Raw genomic sequence first — 16,230 nt, forward strand, 5'->3', positions numbered from 1 at the left:
AGAACAAAAGAAAAGAAGGAGAACTGATGACTCATTGAAATTATGGCACTGTCGCTTAGGTTATATTTCGAGGGGGGAATAGAAAGACTCGTTAAAAATAAAATTCTTCCTCCATTAGAGTTCTCAGACATAGAACAATGCATATATTGCATAAAAAGGGTGCAAATCGATGCACCGCAATACTAGAAATAATTCACACCGATATTTGTGGACCATTTCCTGTGAAAAGTGTGGATGGCTATGACTCGTTCATTACATTCATAGATGATTACTCCCGATATGGTTATATTTATCCAATCAAAAAAAGAACAGAAGTATTGGATAAATCAAAAATATTCAAAGCTGAAGTTGAAAATCAGCATAAGAAAACAATAAAAATAGTAAGGTCTGACCGTGGAGGGGAGTACTATGGTAACACACTCCAGATGGCCAAGTCCCTGGATCTTTTGCAAGGTTCTTGCAGGAGACAGACATAGTAGCCCACTATTCAATGTCGGGCGAGCCTCAACAAAATGGAGTAGCTGAAAGGCGCAACCGTACTCTTATGGATATGGTGCGCATCATGATGAGTTACTCCACCCTACCGTTGGGATTGTGGATTGAGGCGTTAAAACCCGCTATTCACATTCTCAATAGTACTAAGAAAGTCGGTGCCCAAAACACCGTATGAGTTGTGGACAGGAAGAGTACCTTTCCTAAACCATCTAAAGGTGTGGGGGAGCCCCAAAGTATTTAATCCAAATATTGCAAAGTTAGATGAAAAAAAAAGTCAGCTGCTATTTTATTGGCTATCCTGAAAAATCAAAAGGTTATCGTCTCTACTGTCCAGACAAATACACAAAGTTTGTGAAAATGACATGCAGTCTTTGTAGGGTTCGTTGCATAGAAAATAAAAAATTCTACCGCAAAGACGAATAAAACCAAAATCCAATCTATGGAAAAGCCAAGATCTAATCTATGAAATATGTGCAACGAGAAAGATGAGAATTAACCCTCGAAGATCCAGAGACTTAACGAGATCTGATCTCGTGGTTGATAAAGACGATCCTTCCGGTGCTACGATCCGGCAGCACTTCCGTACTCGGTCACGCATACGGAGTCGATGAAGACCTTCCGCTCCCCGTTCCAGCGGACAACACGACGGCGTGGTGGTGGTGGTGGAGGAGAATTCCTGCAGGGCTTCGTCTAAGCCGTAGCATATCTTTGCAGTGTGAGCTTGTCATTTCCAAGTTCAATGATTCGTCAATGCAAATTGATTTTAATTACTGCTAGTAGAGAGTATTGATGTGTTGTGCGTCATGTTTCACTAGTATTCAAGGTGTACAACTAGTGCTTATGGAAAAGTTCATTGTCAACTAAGACAGGCAGATGTCCATATATATTGGTTGGTAGTTTTGTGAGTTTTATTGCTCCACAAGCATCAAAGTATACTTTAGCATGGATTTAACCGGCCAAAGCTTTTTTTGGGCAAATTTTTTTAACAGCTTCTTGATATCCATCATTCATGAATCTTGATTGTCAAAATTCATCGAGTACAGTCACGGGCAATAGCCAAGATATGTAACAAGGTGAGCGTGGCAGGTAATCGCTCAACATATGGGATGCCGTGCGGCAGAAAACCATCTGTTCATATTGGATGAACTACTTGAGCAGACTGACGGCCTAGTCTGGGTGGTTGATACTTCTGATCATCTGACGGCTCGATGGTTGCCTCCCTGAGCTCCACAATCTCCTGATAACATTGATATTTTTTTTCAGTGCAACTCGTCTTTCAGTTTGCTTAGAATATTATAGCTGAAAACTAGTAGCAAAAAGAACCGTTTCTCTCAGTTTTTAAAGTCTCTTAGGACCACAAGTTGAATTGCATAGCATGTTTGTTCTTAGGACCAGCTATGGGAGTTGCTGATTAGATGAAGGAGGCGACATCCAATGTCATACTCTGTCTTCTACTCTTTTTGCTGCTACTCTAGTCTCTGGTCGAGGATAATTCTATGTTGCTTGCCCCTGCCTACTTGATTTTGTAGCTCTTAACTTGTTTTTAATATGAGTCAATGTGTGATGAATTCATAAAGACTTCTACATGTATAAACACTCTACATTACTTGCTGTCTTGCTTCTAGTGGGCACTCGACATTAATCACCTCCACCGTTTTCTTTTGTCCAGGTCAATCTGATCTGAAATTGATGCCTATATGTAAAAAATGATAAGAGCAAGGTATTTCTAATATTTCTTGAATTATTTCAGTGTCAAGCATAATTTAATTTTCATGATTATCCTGATGTAGACCTTGTTCGTTTCGCCTGCTCCATACCTAAATCATTTTGAAATATACGACAAAAAGGTTTTGGATGAATCAATGATGCTTGGATGAAAATGAATTATACTGATTCGCTAGTTCTCAATGTGGTGATGCATGTGTATATACTGATACTAGTACACATCATGCTTGTATCAGGTTATCACTCCAACTGAAAAAAAATTGCAAGGGAACATGCATACATTTGCTTCCTTATTTTCTTGAAAAATTTCTTGCCAAGATCAATGCAACAAGAACTGAACCAACAAATTGTTTGGGTACCAATTGGGTATGTCCCCTTGTTTATACTAACGCTGTTACAAAACCTCGACCATGCTCTATCTTGCTGCTGTCTATCCAAGTTGCTGCTACTCTGAACATACTCCCGAAGTAATTAAATGTTGAACATACTCTAAACGTACAGTAGTTAAATTTTTGGAATTGTTGTTAAATTCTCCGATAGTAGTTAAATTTTTGGAATTGTTGTTAAATTCTCCGATAGTAGATTCTTTGAACATGTCAGCTGGTAATGTATCACTAACATGTGTACCAGTGTAGGTCTTACAACTGTACATTCAACATCCTCTATCCATTTATTTCTCGTCTCCATTTATTCCACATATTTCTATGGAGAGACATGTACGAGGTAATGCCCCTTCAAAAATTTCCGGAGCAGGAGGAAGACGACGTCTTTCCTCGGTGGAGCGGCGGAGGGATCTGCGGATGCCGGCGACAGCGAGGGATGGCGAGGGAGTTACAAAGGAGGTGGAGGATGACGGCGGAGACGGAGCTCCTGTGTGGCCTGCGTCGAGCTCCTGGTGCTGCAGGGCGCCCGCGAGTAGAAGCTGATCGCGGTTGTCCGGATGGATCGCGGGCAGAGCTCCTGCGCTTGGTTGCGCTGATCGCGGCCGAAACTCGGAATTTTCTTCATCTATGCATTCATCTGAAATTTTGTTTGAATTATTTCGGAATTATATGTAATTTTGCAGAATTATGTAACGCTGAATTATATATGCTATTTCGAATTTACCATACTTCATATATTGTGGAGGGTGCCTGGTGAGCTACTCCTCTTTCCCGTGGCTCGATCATGTTTCCGTGAGTTGCATGCATCTAAACTACCTGACCACCTCGTCTCAACTGTGCGCGTGATCGATACGCACGTACGTCTCCAGAAGCGAGCAATGCACTCGGGTTTTCCGTCCTACCAAATGAACATAGGGAAACCTGGGGAATGGGGATCCCGTTTTCCCACGAAATTCCCTACGGGCCTTTACTTCCCTGGTTTTCTTACCCCTAGCAGCCAAACAAGCCGAAAGTCGGACGACACTTTTTCCCCCCGTCTCGCTCCTCTCGCCCCCCGCGCGGGCGAGCAGGGGCGAACCCTAGCCGCCACGCCTCCTAGCCTGTTTCTTCCCCCTCCCTCTCTGCGCCGCCGCCGGCGCGGGCCGCCGGGCGTTGCTTGTGCGGTGCCGGCGGGCGGCCTTTCCCCGCGAGCGCGGAGCCCTGGCGCGGCGCAGGGCGGCCCGTGGCGGTGCACCTCGGCCTTCGGCGGTCTGATGCGGCGGCGTGAGATCCGCGTGTCGGGTGGAAGGAGGCGCAGCGGCGCCGTCGTTGGCGGCGGAGCGGCGGTCGGGAGGGGTGGTGGCGGCGTCCGTTCGGCCAAGATCTGGGCCCCTTTCGGGCCCGATCTGGGCTTGGCGGGCCGTAGGCCCCTGGTCCGACCTGGCGGTTCCCTGGTGGCGGAAGAGGCTCGTCGGCGGTGGCAGGGTGGTGGCGACGCCATGGCCGGCCTGCTGCAACTTGGCGGCGAGGACTTCACGGGCTTGGTTCGGCTCGGCCGGGCCAGGAAGGGCTTGGTTTGTCCTTGCTTCTTCGTTCGGTCGGCTGCCGTGAAGACCGCAGGTGGTGGTCGTCCGGTGGAGGTTGTTCCCTCCCGCCGGTAGTGGTGTGCTATCCCGGGTCCTGCTGTCTCCCTCTTCTTCCTCTAGGCCTTGCGCCGGTGTCCACGGCGAGACAGCGATGAGGACTTCAAGACCGTGGGGGTGTGTGTTGGTGGGCGGTAGGTTGGGGGGAGCTCTTCGAATCGTCCAGGATAGTGGATTTGGGGTTGGGAGAAATCCATGTCGGCTCATCCGACTCTGACGCGGTGGCGCCCGAGGGTGCCGCCTTGCCTTCTTGGAGGGCGTCGGATGTACCCCCTTTCCATTTCCTTCCGTGTACCGGGGGAAACCCCAGGAGTTCTCCGGACAGCAGCGGCGTCGTCGTCGCTCTCCTTGTTGAAGGTGCTGTTTTGGTATGCGGCGGTTCGAGGTGCTAGGAGTGTGGTGGGCATTCTCCGGAGGACACAGCGGTTGCGGGGTCGTCATCGTTCTTGTCGAGCTTCCGGTGTCGGCATTTGTTTTCTTTTCTCTTTCTCTTCCGTTTCTTTTGGGCCTGGTTGTGCTGCGGCCCCAGCATGTTTGTATCGTGTGGTTGCTATATTAATATAGCGGGGGGAACGCCTATTTCGAGGAGGCAGCCAAACAAGCCCTTAAGGTGTAAAATCTTATGCTAGCTTGCACTAAAACATCGGCTGCGGGCATCTGACCGCCGTCGGACATGGGCTGCAAGATCTACCTGATGCTTGCTTCACTTGTCTACGAGAGAAGGACAATGTAGATCATATTATTACCCAATGCCCATATGCGAGATAAGTGTGGCTTGGATGCCTTCAACAAGCCGAGCTACAGAGCACTCCTGAAACTGACTGACGAAGATTTGACAACCTTACTATCATAACAAATCCAGCCGTCTAATGCTAGTTCTGCACATTACTTAAATCACTACTTCCTCTCTTTTCAAAAAAAAAAAAAATCACTACTCCCTCTGGTCCAAAACAAGACTCGCTCCAATTTAGGAGTCGCGCCAATTAAGTCGCAGTTCTTAGGCATGTTCGGTTGGCCAATCCAGCTTGGGTGCAAACCATGCCTGTATGGACGGGCATAACTGAACAAACCCTGTTATGGATCGGAGGTAGTAGTTTAAACAGCCAGCACCTACTCTCCACCGCTTGCGCTATGCCGCTTCCTCGTCCTGCTTTCCTCCCAAAGCTGCCTCGCGAGCCTGGCGAGCGCTTTTGCGTTGCTCCCCGCCCCAGGAACAACCACATACTTTCCTGTCTCGACGTCAACCCTTGATACGGGCTCATCAAGCATCCGCTCACCAATCCTTATAAGCTCCTGCATGTTCTCCGGCGTAGCCACGTCCACAGTGGCCGCCGCGCCCCGGAGCGAGTTGTCCTGGATGCGGAGGTAGTTGGCTTTGCGGTGCAACCACTGGAAGAGCATGGAAGCCTGGATGTCGACGACACCGGAGCTGGCCTCCATGAAAATGTCAACGATGGGCATCAGCCACCTGATGGTGCCCCACCGGGAGGACTGCTTTGCCGTGTAGAGACCATGATCTGACGATGACCCGGTCCCGATGGACACCACCCGGAATTTGCAGTCCGTCTGCTTCGCTTGGTACATTGTCTCCTTGCCTTTTCTCATGATGTTCTTGATGATCTGCGTCATGGCAATTAATGTCTGCACACACGGGAAATATAACAACCAAAGTCAGTGCTCTGCTCGGCACGTATAGGCACATCTTAATACCGGACGGGCTTTTACCGGATTGTTAGCGGCGACACCGCCGTCAATGAGATTGTACTCGCGCGTCTTGCCATCGGCGTCACTGGTCTGGAAGTAGTGAGGTGGGAGGTAGGTTGGAGCAGCGGAGGTGCTGATACAGACATCTGAGAGCAGTGCGTCCTTCAGAGGCATGTTCTTGGCCTGTAAACCATATAAAATATGTTCATTTGTTTATCCAGAGGTACAAATTAGTCGGTCAATACTCCATATGAGCCAAGATCAATCCCATCGGTCTGGCGAATCTAGCCCAAAAAAGTTTGAGGCCTTGAGGGTAGTCTAAATCTAAACAACAACAAGCTAAATTAGAGTGTGTCTGTGTGTGCACAAGCAGGGGGGGTCGACATGGGGTTAGAAAGAGAACATGTATGGAACAAGGCAGCAAGCACGGCTCTACATAGGGTTAGAAAGGACACATGCATGGAACAAGGCAGCAAACAGTGGTCTACATGGGTTAGAAAGAAAACATGCATGAAGCAAGGCAGCAAGCAGGGTTCTACATGGGTTAGGAAATGTGGAGCAAGGCAACAAGCAGGGTTGCCTTCTCAGCTTTGGCCATTGATTATGTAAAAGGCTATGGCCAGCTGTTTTTCTTATCATTAGGGGCTGATAAGATAGGTTTAGCTTCACTGAATATTAGTCATAAACCCCTGAAAAAACAACTAGCAATAAAGAAATTCCCAATTTTTTGAGGTCAGGCTTGAACACAACTGCCCCTAAGATTTGCCCATAATCGGATTGTATATTACTATATTGTAACATACATCGTATGTGGAGAAGATGATGGGATGGAGCAGCTGGATGTCGAACGTTGGTATCACAATGTTGGTGAGCGTATTGCGCACCCTCGTGTTGCCAAGCATGCTCTTAATCTTGCTGCGCAGATACTTGCCATCATACTTCGGGCGCATCAGCGATGCCATAAAAGAGATGAACGTGCTCGTCCTGCCAAAATCAATAAACTCCCCTATCAATCACTTATTTCCATTAGCACGCACAGTACATGAAATTATAACAATCCAATCCATGGGCACAGTTATATACTATCTTCCTTTATAGAAGAGGCATTTTCGCCCATCTTTTGATTGAAAGCAAAGTCTTTTCTCAAAAACACATGGAGAAAACAGCGAACCAAAAATACGCCTACAATTTGCAAGAGCTATGCAAGATTTTGAAGGAGCAGAAGCACTACGGGCACGATCGGACTCCCGGGGACAGCAATCCGTCTGGCGGATGCGGGCAGTGGCAGCAGCGCTTCGGATGGCGTCACCGAGGACCGTCCCCTCGCTCGATCTGCCCTCCCCCAACGCCGCCATCACCACGCTTTCTCCTCCACAAATCATCCACTCCACCTCGCGCCGCGCCGCCACCTGCCTGGGGCCGCCGCCCCGGCATCCGGTCTCCACCGCTTCGAATGCAGCCAGAGGACCCCCGCCCTACGTTCGGAGACGGGGTCCGCCGCCACTGCGACCAGAGCCGGCATCAGCGGAGGCGGGGATTGGCGACACGGGAGCATTTTCGGTGGTATCTCAACATTACAACAAGTAGTCTAGCCAACGCAGTTTTTCTACAATGGCGTGGGTGGCTTCTGCCGAACAAGTTTAGCTTCTACCTACCTACCCCCAATGAGGCAGAAAGGGGACAGAAAGTCAACGACCTTGCATGCATCAAATTTCTCCTTCGTTCCTCTCAGAGTTATTTTTCTTCTCGATTCTTCATGCCCCTCACCTAAAACCTCTACATCGCCCCTCAAATATTTAGCTTTCAGTAGTTCATGAATCAAGCTGCTTTATGCTGGCTCTCAACCAAAATGGATGCAAAACCCAAAATCGATTCTGGCAATAGTTTTGGTTTTGGGCCCGTGCATAGAGACTAAGAGTCATGAAGCATGAAGGGATCACCTTTGGGGGAAGATAGCCGGGCCGTTCTCGATGTAGAACGGGTTGATGTCCTTGGCGGCGAAGAGTGGGCGGTTGTCTTCGCCGGGTGCGGTCAGCATCGCTGCGATGAGGCCACCGGTGCTCGTGCCGGCAATGCAATCAAAGTAATCTGCGAGCCTTGAGTTAGGCCCGTCAAGATCCTGGAGTTTGCCTTCGAGGTAGGCGAGGATGGTACCCGGTATAAGGCCCCTTATACCACCCCCATCGATGGTGAGGACATTCACCATCTGCGCCGGCGTACTCGGCCGGGCGCCGTGGCACACGTCCTCAAATCCGCCGACTTCTATATGTGCGGTGGTTCGACCGAATGAGACGTTACTTGTGGCGGCCGGAACCGAAAATTGAACAATGGTGATGGTGATGATGAGTAGCGGCACCAGAAGGCTGCTTGCTGGCACGGAGAGAGCCATGGCACGCAGACAGAGAGGATAATGTTCGGTGTGCCAGCCACCTTGGTCGCGGCAGTCCTATGCTGGCTTATATAGATTAGAAGAAATTTGTTGCCGTCTGGTTCATTTAGCTTCGATCTGGTTTGTTGGACCTGTTCCAATACTTGACGGCGGAGAGGAGAAAGCGACAGGGAGGGCCGAAAATGGAGGTTGGATGCAAGAAATCATAGCGGAAATCATGAGGCAATGATTAGGCTTGTCCAGCTGTGCACCCATGCTTATTTGTTTTCCTTGTGCACATTTTTATTACAGTAAGTTATTATATGATGGATTAAGTCGTTCAAGTTCGGTCGGTAAGATCGACAAGGAAGAGCCTGAACGGAGAAAACCATGTATGAAATACTTTGTCCGTCTCCAAATTAGCGGCACTATTTACATTAGCAACCTCGTACGTGGAGAAGATGATGGGATGGAGCAGCTGGATGTCGAGCGTATTGCGCACCCTCTTGTTGCCAAGCATGTCAACATTGGGACCTGAGCTCAAGGTATATATTTTACGGGCCAGGTTAGTTTAAATGATTGTGGTTAGATTACTAAAGGATATATGTATTTGGACTTGTTGTTTAGTTCAAAGTGCAAACATGATCAAAATCCAATACAGAGGTGGATCAGGCGTAGCAAATTTTTGCCAGAACAAATATATGAAGATTTGCGTGGACAGCAACTACCGATCGAGGTCCTAGACTGTTTCTTAGGTACAATACGTACGCTGAGCTAAGAACGATGTCGCCACAGGCAAAGTCTTGCCTCGAGCCCTCGACCACGCGTACCAGAATTAATTAAGTTATGATATCTCATACTTTATTAGATGGTGGCCGGTTCTGCTAGAAAAAATAGAAATATTTTATTTGCCGTGCATATTAAGAAACCGTGACGCGATGAAGAAAATTGATTTATTTGCCGAAGACCAGGCACCACACGGGCATGATCGATTGAAACTCCCCCAATCGATCTATCAACAAATACACATTACGTTTACACATTACGTTGGTCTTTTCTGCCCTTCCTCTCTTCTAAGCCTCTTCATTGCTTTTCTCGAAAATCAATAGTTACCTGGTTTGCGTGGATCAGGCGTAGCAAATGGAGTATTTGCCAGAATAAATATATAAAGATTTGTGTGGATAGCGACTACCGAGGATAAGTCCTAGACTGTTTCTGAGGTATAACACGCTGAGCTAAAAATGATGTCGCCACGGACAAAGTCTTAGCCTCCGATCACACAGACCAGAATTAACTAAGCTAAGGAAACCTTAAGTTAATATATATCTCATACTTTATTAGATGGTGGCCGGTTCAGCTAGAAGGGTTATGAATATCTTATTTACCTTGCAGGTGAAGAAAACGTGACATGAGAAAACTGCTTTGTTTGTCGAAGACCGGGCACCCTATATAAACACGGGTATGGCTGATTGAAACTCCCCCAATTGATCTATCAACAAATAGACACTACTTCGTTATGTCGGTGATTTCTGTTGTTCCTCTCTGCTAAGCCCTAGCTGCCTAGGATTTGTTCAAATTTTTGCCATTTTTCTCAAAAAAACGGATACCTCGCATCCCCAAAATTGAAGATTCTTTGTTGCTTTGCACATAAAGCAATCATTCGCGGCAGTTATCGTGTTGTTGAGCTGCAATCTTGTGTGGCAACACCTTGAAGTGGAACTTCACAGAATCGGGTTGCCTGCTAGAGAGCTTTGGGGCGGCACTTCAAGAGACTCCGCTCAACTTCTAACTATTGTAACTTGTAAGTGACCGCCAGGGAGTCGTTGGGATTGACAAAGTTGCGCCCAAGTAGATGATACGGATCAGATGATGTCTGGCTGAGCTTGAGGAGAATGTCTCTCCCCTCGCGGCTCCACCAACCAACCCCAAAGCTCCCTGGCGGAAGCATTTAACCCATACCATGGGGTTTTTTTTAGAGCAAGAGGGACATCTCATCCCCGCTTCCATTGATCAGCTCAACGAAACCTAGCCAAACACTTGTGATTTTTGGAGCTCGTGTACCATGGTTACCCTTATATATAGACCATGGTGAGTTTTGGAGCTCTTGTACAACGTGAATACCCAACTGTATGTTCGTTTCTAACTCTCACCTTTGTGCCCTTTCAGGAGAGTTTCCGGATTCCATCGGCTAACCCGCTACATACCTTACTACTGAAGTGCGACGTTTCATGAAGCGCCATGCCAACCTAAAGTGGATTTTTGGAACATAGGTACTCTTAAACCCGATTAAACTTATTTCGGTACTAAGTTACATAGTTATCCGACAATCAAGTTATTCAATTTTTGGTAGGGGGAGTTTCCTTTAGATTGTTTATTTAAAACTTGTGATTTTTGCCTAAGTTACATACTTTAAATTTGGATATGAAAATTGGCACACACGTATATATGTGCGTCCTCTACCCGCAAATTCTATTTTAGAATTTTTAGAGCACTAAAATACAAATTTTGGGCCGGCAAGTTATAGGGTTCATGAGTACCCATGTCCAGTTGCGTATTTTCGATGCTAACCATAGTCGATGTGCGGAATAATTAGTCTACATGATGCTCTGATATTTGACTAGTAGACATAATCTGCTGGGAGAATGCTCGTGCTATCCTGTAAGCTCGCCCTTAAGGTGAGACACTGAGACAAAGGTGTTAGTAATTAAGCTTCGGAATGTTAGTCTTTCTTAACGGTTTATAGCACTGCTTGCTGAAAGTAAATTCACTTTGCATAGAATTGTCAAGGTAATCGAAAACACACTATCTAGCATTGTGTTGCAAATTTAGAATTGAGCACAATTAACATGCCCAACTCATGAGATCAGATGGCAGAACCATCACAGAACCACTACAACTCCTTTTTACTTTCAATTCTAAATAGAAGTGAATTATGAGGTTCAGACAAGTGCTAGTTTATACAATGAGGAGTATATGTTTTTACATGAGGATGTGGTTAGACAGATCTTAGGGCAACCTTTACTTGTTTCCAATCTCCATGAGCAGCCAATCCTTCCTCATGTCCATTGGGAGCACCATAAGAGATTCAAACTGGCGATCATCACGGGTAAGAGTACTGTAAGCTCTTAGAATATCAGCACGGGCCAAGTCAGGTATGTCTTGGAGTGCCTTGAAGATTAGCTCAGAGGAAGTTGACTTGGTCACTTGCACATGCGCATGCACAGCTGAATTGCTTTCTCCAAGCGGTGTGATAAGCGCATCATTTGTTCGCTGCCTCTTTACAACCTCATTGCCTTCCAGGTAAAATTGACTGGATCGCATGTCAGCACTACCTTTCCTATTTGTTTCAGAAACATACTCTGCTGCTACCTCCTGAGAACTCTCAGCAGCAGTCCTTGAGCCTTCTATCACTGCATGGTCTTTGGAGCGTGTGGCAATAACGTCATCTGAGCATGTGGCACCTTTCTTTTGGGGAACCTCTGCTGCTACCGCTTGAGTCTCAGCACCGGTCCTTGCTCCTTCTATCGCTGCATGGTCTTTGGGGCGTGTGACACTCATCGCATCTGAGCATGTGGGCCCTTTCTTTGGGGGAACCTCTGCTGCTACAGCTTGACAACTCTCAACACCAGTCCTTGTGACTTCTTTCGTTGCATGGTTTTTAGAGCATTTGACGCCAATTGCATTCGGGTGCTGAACAACTTTAGCCTTGTAGCATGTGGCACTTTTCTTTTGGGGGACCTTGTTTTCTACATCCTCCATCTGCCTTAGAAGGAATGGACGCAAAATGGCATGAAGCTTCGAAAGATAGGTCCTCCTTTCCTCTTCAGTTTGTTGTTCCTCGCCTTCTTTGCCAGAAAATTTAAACCTTTAAGAAGATTGTTGTCAGCTAGAGGCGCAAAATCAAATTTAATAAAGATAATTTTTAGCAAGCAACTTCAGTGTCTTCGTGTAACAAATTTGACACATAGTTTAACTGAAATACATGTAGATTGTTGTGAGATATAGATATGAATGCTGCTTGATTCATCGGTATGCATTTCAGCAAAGATAGCATATACCATGGAGATAAGCAAAATACAAAGTATAAAGCTATGATAATATTTAATTGATATAATATATTTAAGTATGAGAGATAACAATAACCAACAAACAAGAGTTAATAGCATGCACGTTTGCTAATCCAGAAATTTCATTTCAAGTATTGTGCTTCACAAAGGCTAGAATTCTCGAATTTACAATAAGAAAACAAAAATAGTTTATATGGCAATAGAGCTTCTGACCCTTGCTATGTGGCATTGTAGGACAACAGAGTTTCGGAACCTCGTGATATATAATTATTACATACAAGTACAGGAAAACCGTTGCAAGAGTACTATTCGAATAGTGAAATCGATACAATTATGAATTTAGGACAGATAGTGCATAGTAAGAGAATTTGTATTCCCTAATTTAACAGATCCGTTTGAATTGGTGTAACCACAATAAGTACTTATCAAGACCATTCTAACTTAATAAGTCAGGGGAGATGTCTTGGCTAGAACCACCATCAGCATACCCATTCTGTTAGATCCATATAAACTAGCCCAGGTTATCAATACAACAACAGGCCAATGGCAGGGAAAACCTTTCTGAAAGATAGGTAATATTACACAAGAAAATTCAGGCAACTATCAATAAATGCCATTTGGCCTCATAACTAATGGACACGAAGAGTTCTCCAGCTCACAAAATATGAATGAAATGAAGAACATCATGTAAATGTGCATAAGATACAGGGTGATCAACGGTTTGAGTGTTAACTAGCAAATCATACCATGAATCAAATTCCTCAAGACATGAGAGCACAGGAGGCAACGCAAACTTCAATAGCGACCGCAGATCTGCTAGGCTCTTTGTAGAATGTGACCTTACCAAAAGGAGCTTATTATCCACTGGCCGGTGCTTTAACTTCTCCAATATTTCGTATTCCCACTTCTTCATTTGATCACTCTGGAAAAATAAGTATGGAACAGGCATATAAATATAAAAGGGAGAAACTATAAAAGGAAAATAATATGGGCTCGTGTTTTTATATCACCTCATCCAGAACAACATATTTCCACTTATAATCAGCCAGCCATCCTTTGTCTAACATGGCCGTACGATATGTAGTTAATATGATCGGAAAATCAGGGCCAACAATTTTGTACACTAACTCTCTCCTCCAGTTTGCCCGACTGTTTTTATCTCCAAAATAAATCAGTTTCTTCATAGTGGGGAACAATCTGAAACCAAGCATTTCCATGTAAGACATCAACTAACAGTGAATTCAGCGTAACTTTAGAAACTTTACCTTATCCCTTTCAACCAGTATGAGATATGACTCGAGGGCTCGGCCGTAACTATCATGTATGGACCGTGCGAACCACTTTCCTTGAGATGAGCAAGAAATAAAAGTGTCTGGAATACTGCCCCGAATTCCACTGGATCCTCTAGTATCCCATTTAGCCCATTCTGCCACAGAAATTTTAGCCACTTGACACCCTTTATCAAGTAAGGCTTCACCGTGGCACCAGCCATTGATGGAATAAGCCTGTCTTGCTCTTTTTCCCACTTTTCTTCTTCTGTGAGGGCAGCTTCATCAGCAGTAGATTTGTAAGTACTTCCTCAAGGAGAAGTTCTGAATAGCACTGGGTTTGTGTCAGGATCTTATCTAACATGCTGAATTCTTGGTTAGGATCAAAAGCAGGTCTCTCAGATTCTGCCATCTTCACACAGAAGAGTCAAATCATTGGAGAACCACAACAGGCAAAATACAGAAATTGCCCCAAGGAAAGCGAAATTACCTCATCCATCCAGGACTTTTTTTCAAGAGATCACCTCGTGCACCACGGATGTAGAAGGATCAGTAGCGTTGGCAGAGGCAGCTTCAATCTTAGCTTACCCCCATTCGCCACAACGGTCACCAGTCCTTCAAACATAAATCAGCAGCAGATTAAACCCCGAGAAACAGCACCACAAATCAGCAACCAACTGAAACCCTAACCAACACCATTTCATCATATGCGTACCACCCAGACTGCAGTATACCCGAACAAGCAAACAAGTAGATGGAAACACATAGGTTACAAGACTTCTACTACCTCCGTCTAAAAATAGGTGTCTCACTTTTGTCTATATAAGGATGTATCTAGATGCATTTTAGTTAGAGATACATCTATATCTAGATAAAGTTGAAACACCCATTTTTAGACAGCTCTAGGCAACATCCTTGGTCTTTCAGGGGCCTTACCCCAACCACTACCATCGGGGGCTCCCCAGCTCCAGAGATAGCGCCCTTGGCGGAGGCGGAGGAGGGAGGGTGTGGGGAGGGACTACGACAATGGGGTCAATGTTCCCCCTATCGCCTCGGCGGAGACAAGAGGGGGTCGGTCTTCCAAATCACCACCAGATTAACTCCGACAAAAGAACACTCCAAATAAGTGACCATATGAAACTCTAACTAATACCACATCGTCAAATTTGTACCGCATCATACCACAGTATGCCCAAACAAGCAAATCATGATTCTTTGTACTTAACACGTAACTTTTGCACTCAACAGAAATTTATAATTACACGGTGTATCTATTCTCATACTAGAATAAATGCAAATTTTAATGTTTGGAACGCATAAAGAACAAAATAACATGACAAGCTATAGCAATAGCCAATAGACCCTTTGGGTTAACCATTTCCGCCAATAAAAACCATATAAATAGTATTCAGCTATTCGGCAAGTGCATGAACTTTTTTTTAGATTAGCAAGTGCATAAGCATTTTAAAAAGATCCATCATTCAGCAGAGTCCTTACATTCTACATCAAATTAAAAGTGTTTGCTACTCATGCATTCGAGCTCAAATCAGAATTAAATCTTACAGAGTCACGGACCATATGGTTCTATCACAAAACCTGAATTAGGAAAGCCATTCAAATATGTCCTGCTGGTACGCCAAGATCAAGCTAGAACACATAATACCCCATTATAAGCAATCATGCAATCTATTCAGCTCCCATTGATGCACGTCTAGTTTGGTAATCACCAAACATATCATTGAACGCAATATAGTTGACAAGTCACGGAAGGTTATTTTAGTTAAACACAGCTTCTCGTACAGTGTTACTTCAGACCCATCATATATATTTTTCAGAAAGTACCTCCTATATGCCTCTACACGTCATCACTAAAGAGTCCAATCTCCCTTGGTCACAACAAGAATTGCATAAAGAAGTTCTCCTATTCCCCATTTTATTGTCCTCAGTTACACAAGAAAGCAAATCTAAAGATTGTATTGACACATTGTAGCTACACATATTTCAAGCAGAGCATAAGCAGAAAAAAAATGATGCAAGTAAATATTGCACAGCATGTGAAGGAAGTTAATATGGGAAACATATTTACAATATAAACTAGCCATAGCCACCGCCTCATACTCAGATGCTACAGCCGCGACATCAAACTATTGCCATGTAATATTTGTTTGATAAGAGACTCAAAATACCCTACAAGTTCAGTTGAAGAACTTGCATTGTTATTGGGGGATTTTCACATCAACTCGTAGTAATGCCGAATGCATATGCCTAGATAACAATGACTGGATGCATTTGAATCAACTCGCAGTAGTACTAAGTACAGCGCTGATTAGATAACAAAGATTTGAGGATTTACTGACAAAAGATGCAACAAAAAATGGTAAAAGAAGACAGTACATAGTAGCATATCAAAGAATGGATAAAAAATTAAAAATCGATCTTTCCATCCACATTAACTCAGGGCTTGATTTTTTTTTTTTTTTTTTTTTTTTTTTGCGAATTACCTCGGGCTTGATCTGGTTGGCTGCCCAAAGTTTGTCACGAAACCGACCTGCGAGAGGCAAGATAGGATCAGATTTGCGCAACCAGGAAGGGGATTGA

The 16,230-nt window shown here is 45.0% G+C and overlaps 2 protein-coding genes across 2 annotated transcripts; both read right to left on the reverse strand.

The window, feature by feature from the left end:
- Positions 1-5,335: 5,335 nt before the first annotated feature.
- LOC124690659 (patatin-like protein 1) lies at positions 5,336-8,318 on the reverse strand. The gene is made up of 4 exons (XM_047224017.1): positions 7,870-8,318; positions 6,733-6,913; positions 5,951-6,112; positions 5,336-5,866 (listed from the first exon to the last, which is right to left on the reverse strand). The coding sequence occupies exons 1-4, from the start codon at positions 8,316-8,318 to the stop codon at positions 5,336-5,338; spliced, it is 1,323 nt and encodes a 440-aa protein (XP_047079973.1).
- A 2,997-nt stretch (positions 8,319-11,315) lies between these two features.
- LOC124690660 (ATP-dependent DNA helicase DDM1-like) lies at positions 11,316-13,856 on the reverse strand. The gene is made up of 5 exons (XM_047224018.1): positions 13,630-13,856; positions 13,375-13,561; positions 13,111-13,286; positions 11,907-12,162; positions 11,316-11,669 (listed from the first exon to the last, which is right to left on the reverse strand). The coding sequence occupies exons 1-5, from the start codon at positions 13,854-13,856 to the stop codon at positions 11,316-11,318; spliced, it is 1,200 nt and encodes a 399-aa protein (XP_047079974.1).
- Positions 13,857-16,230: the final 2,374 nt, after the last annotated feature.

Source organism: Lolium rigidum, chromosome 2 (genome assembly GCF_022539505.1).
Source record: "Lolium rigidum isolate FL_2022 chromosome 2, APGP_CSIRO_Lrig_0.1, whole genome shotgun sequence".
Lineage (NCBI taxonomy): Eukaryota > Viridiplantae > Streptophyta > Magnoliopsida > Poales > Poaceae > Lolium > Lolium rigidum.

Excerpts from the sequence above, each read along its gene's own strand:
- LOC124690659 (XM_047224017.1), bottom strand. The coding sequence starts at position 8,318 with ATGGCTCTCTCCGTGCCAGCAAGCAGCCTTCTGGTGCCGCTACTCATC. Across the intron at positions 6,914-7,869 it reads CCGGCTATCTTCCCCCAAAG|GACGAGCACGTTCATCTCTT; the intron begins GTGATCCCTTCA and ends TGATTTTGGCAG. Across the intron at positions 5,867-5,950 it reads GTGTCGCCGCTAACAATCCG|ACATTAATTGCCATGACGCA; the intron begins GTAAAAGCCCGT and ends CCGTGTGTGCAG.
- LOC124690660 (XM_047224018.1), bottom strand. The coding sequence starts at position 13,856 with ATGGCTGGTGCCACGGTGAAGCCTTACTTGATAAAGGGTGTCAAGTGG. Across the intron at positions 13,287-13,374 it reads AATATGTTGTTCTGGATGAG|AGTGATCAAATGAAGAAGTG; the intron begins GTGATATAAAAA and ends TTATTTTTCCAG. Across the intron at positions 11,670-11,906 it reads CTGGTGTTGAGAGTTGTCAA|GAGGTAGCAGCAGAGTATGT; the intron begins GCTGTAGCAGCA and ends GAGAGTTCTCAG.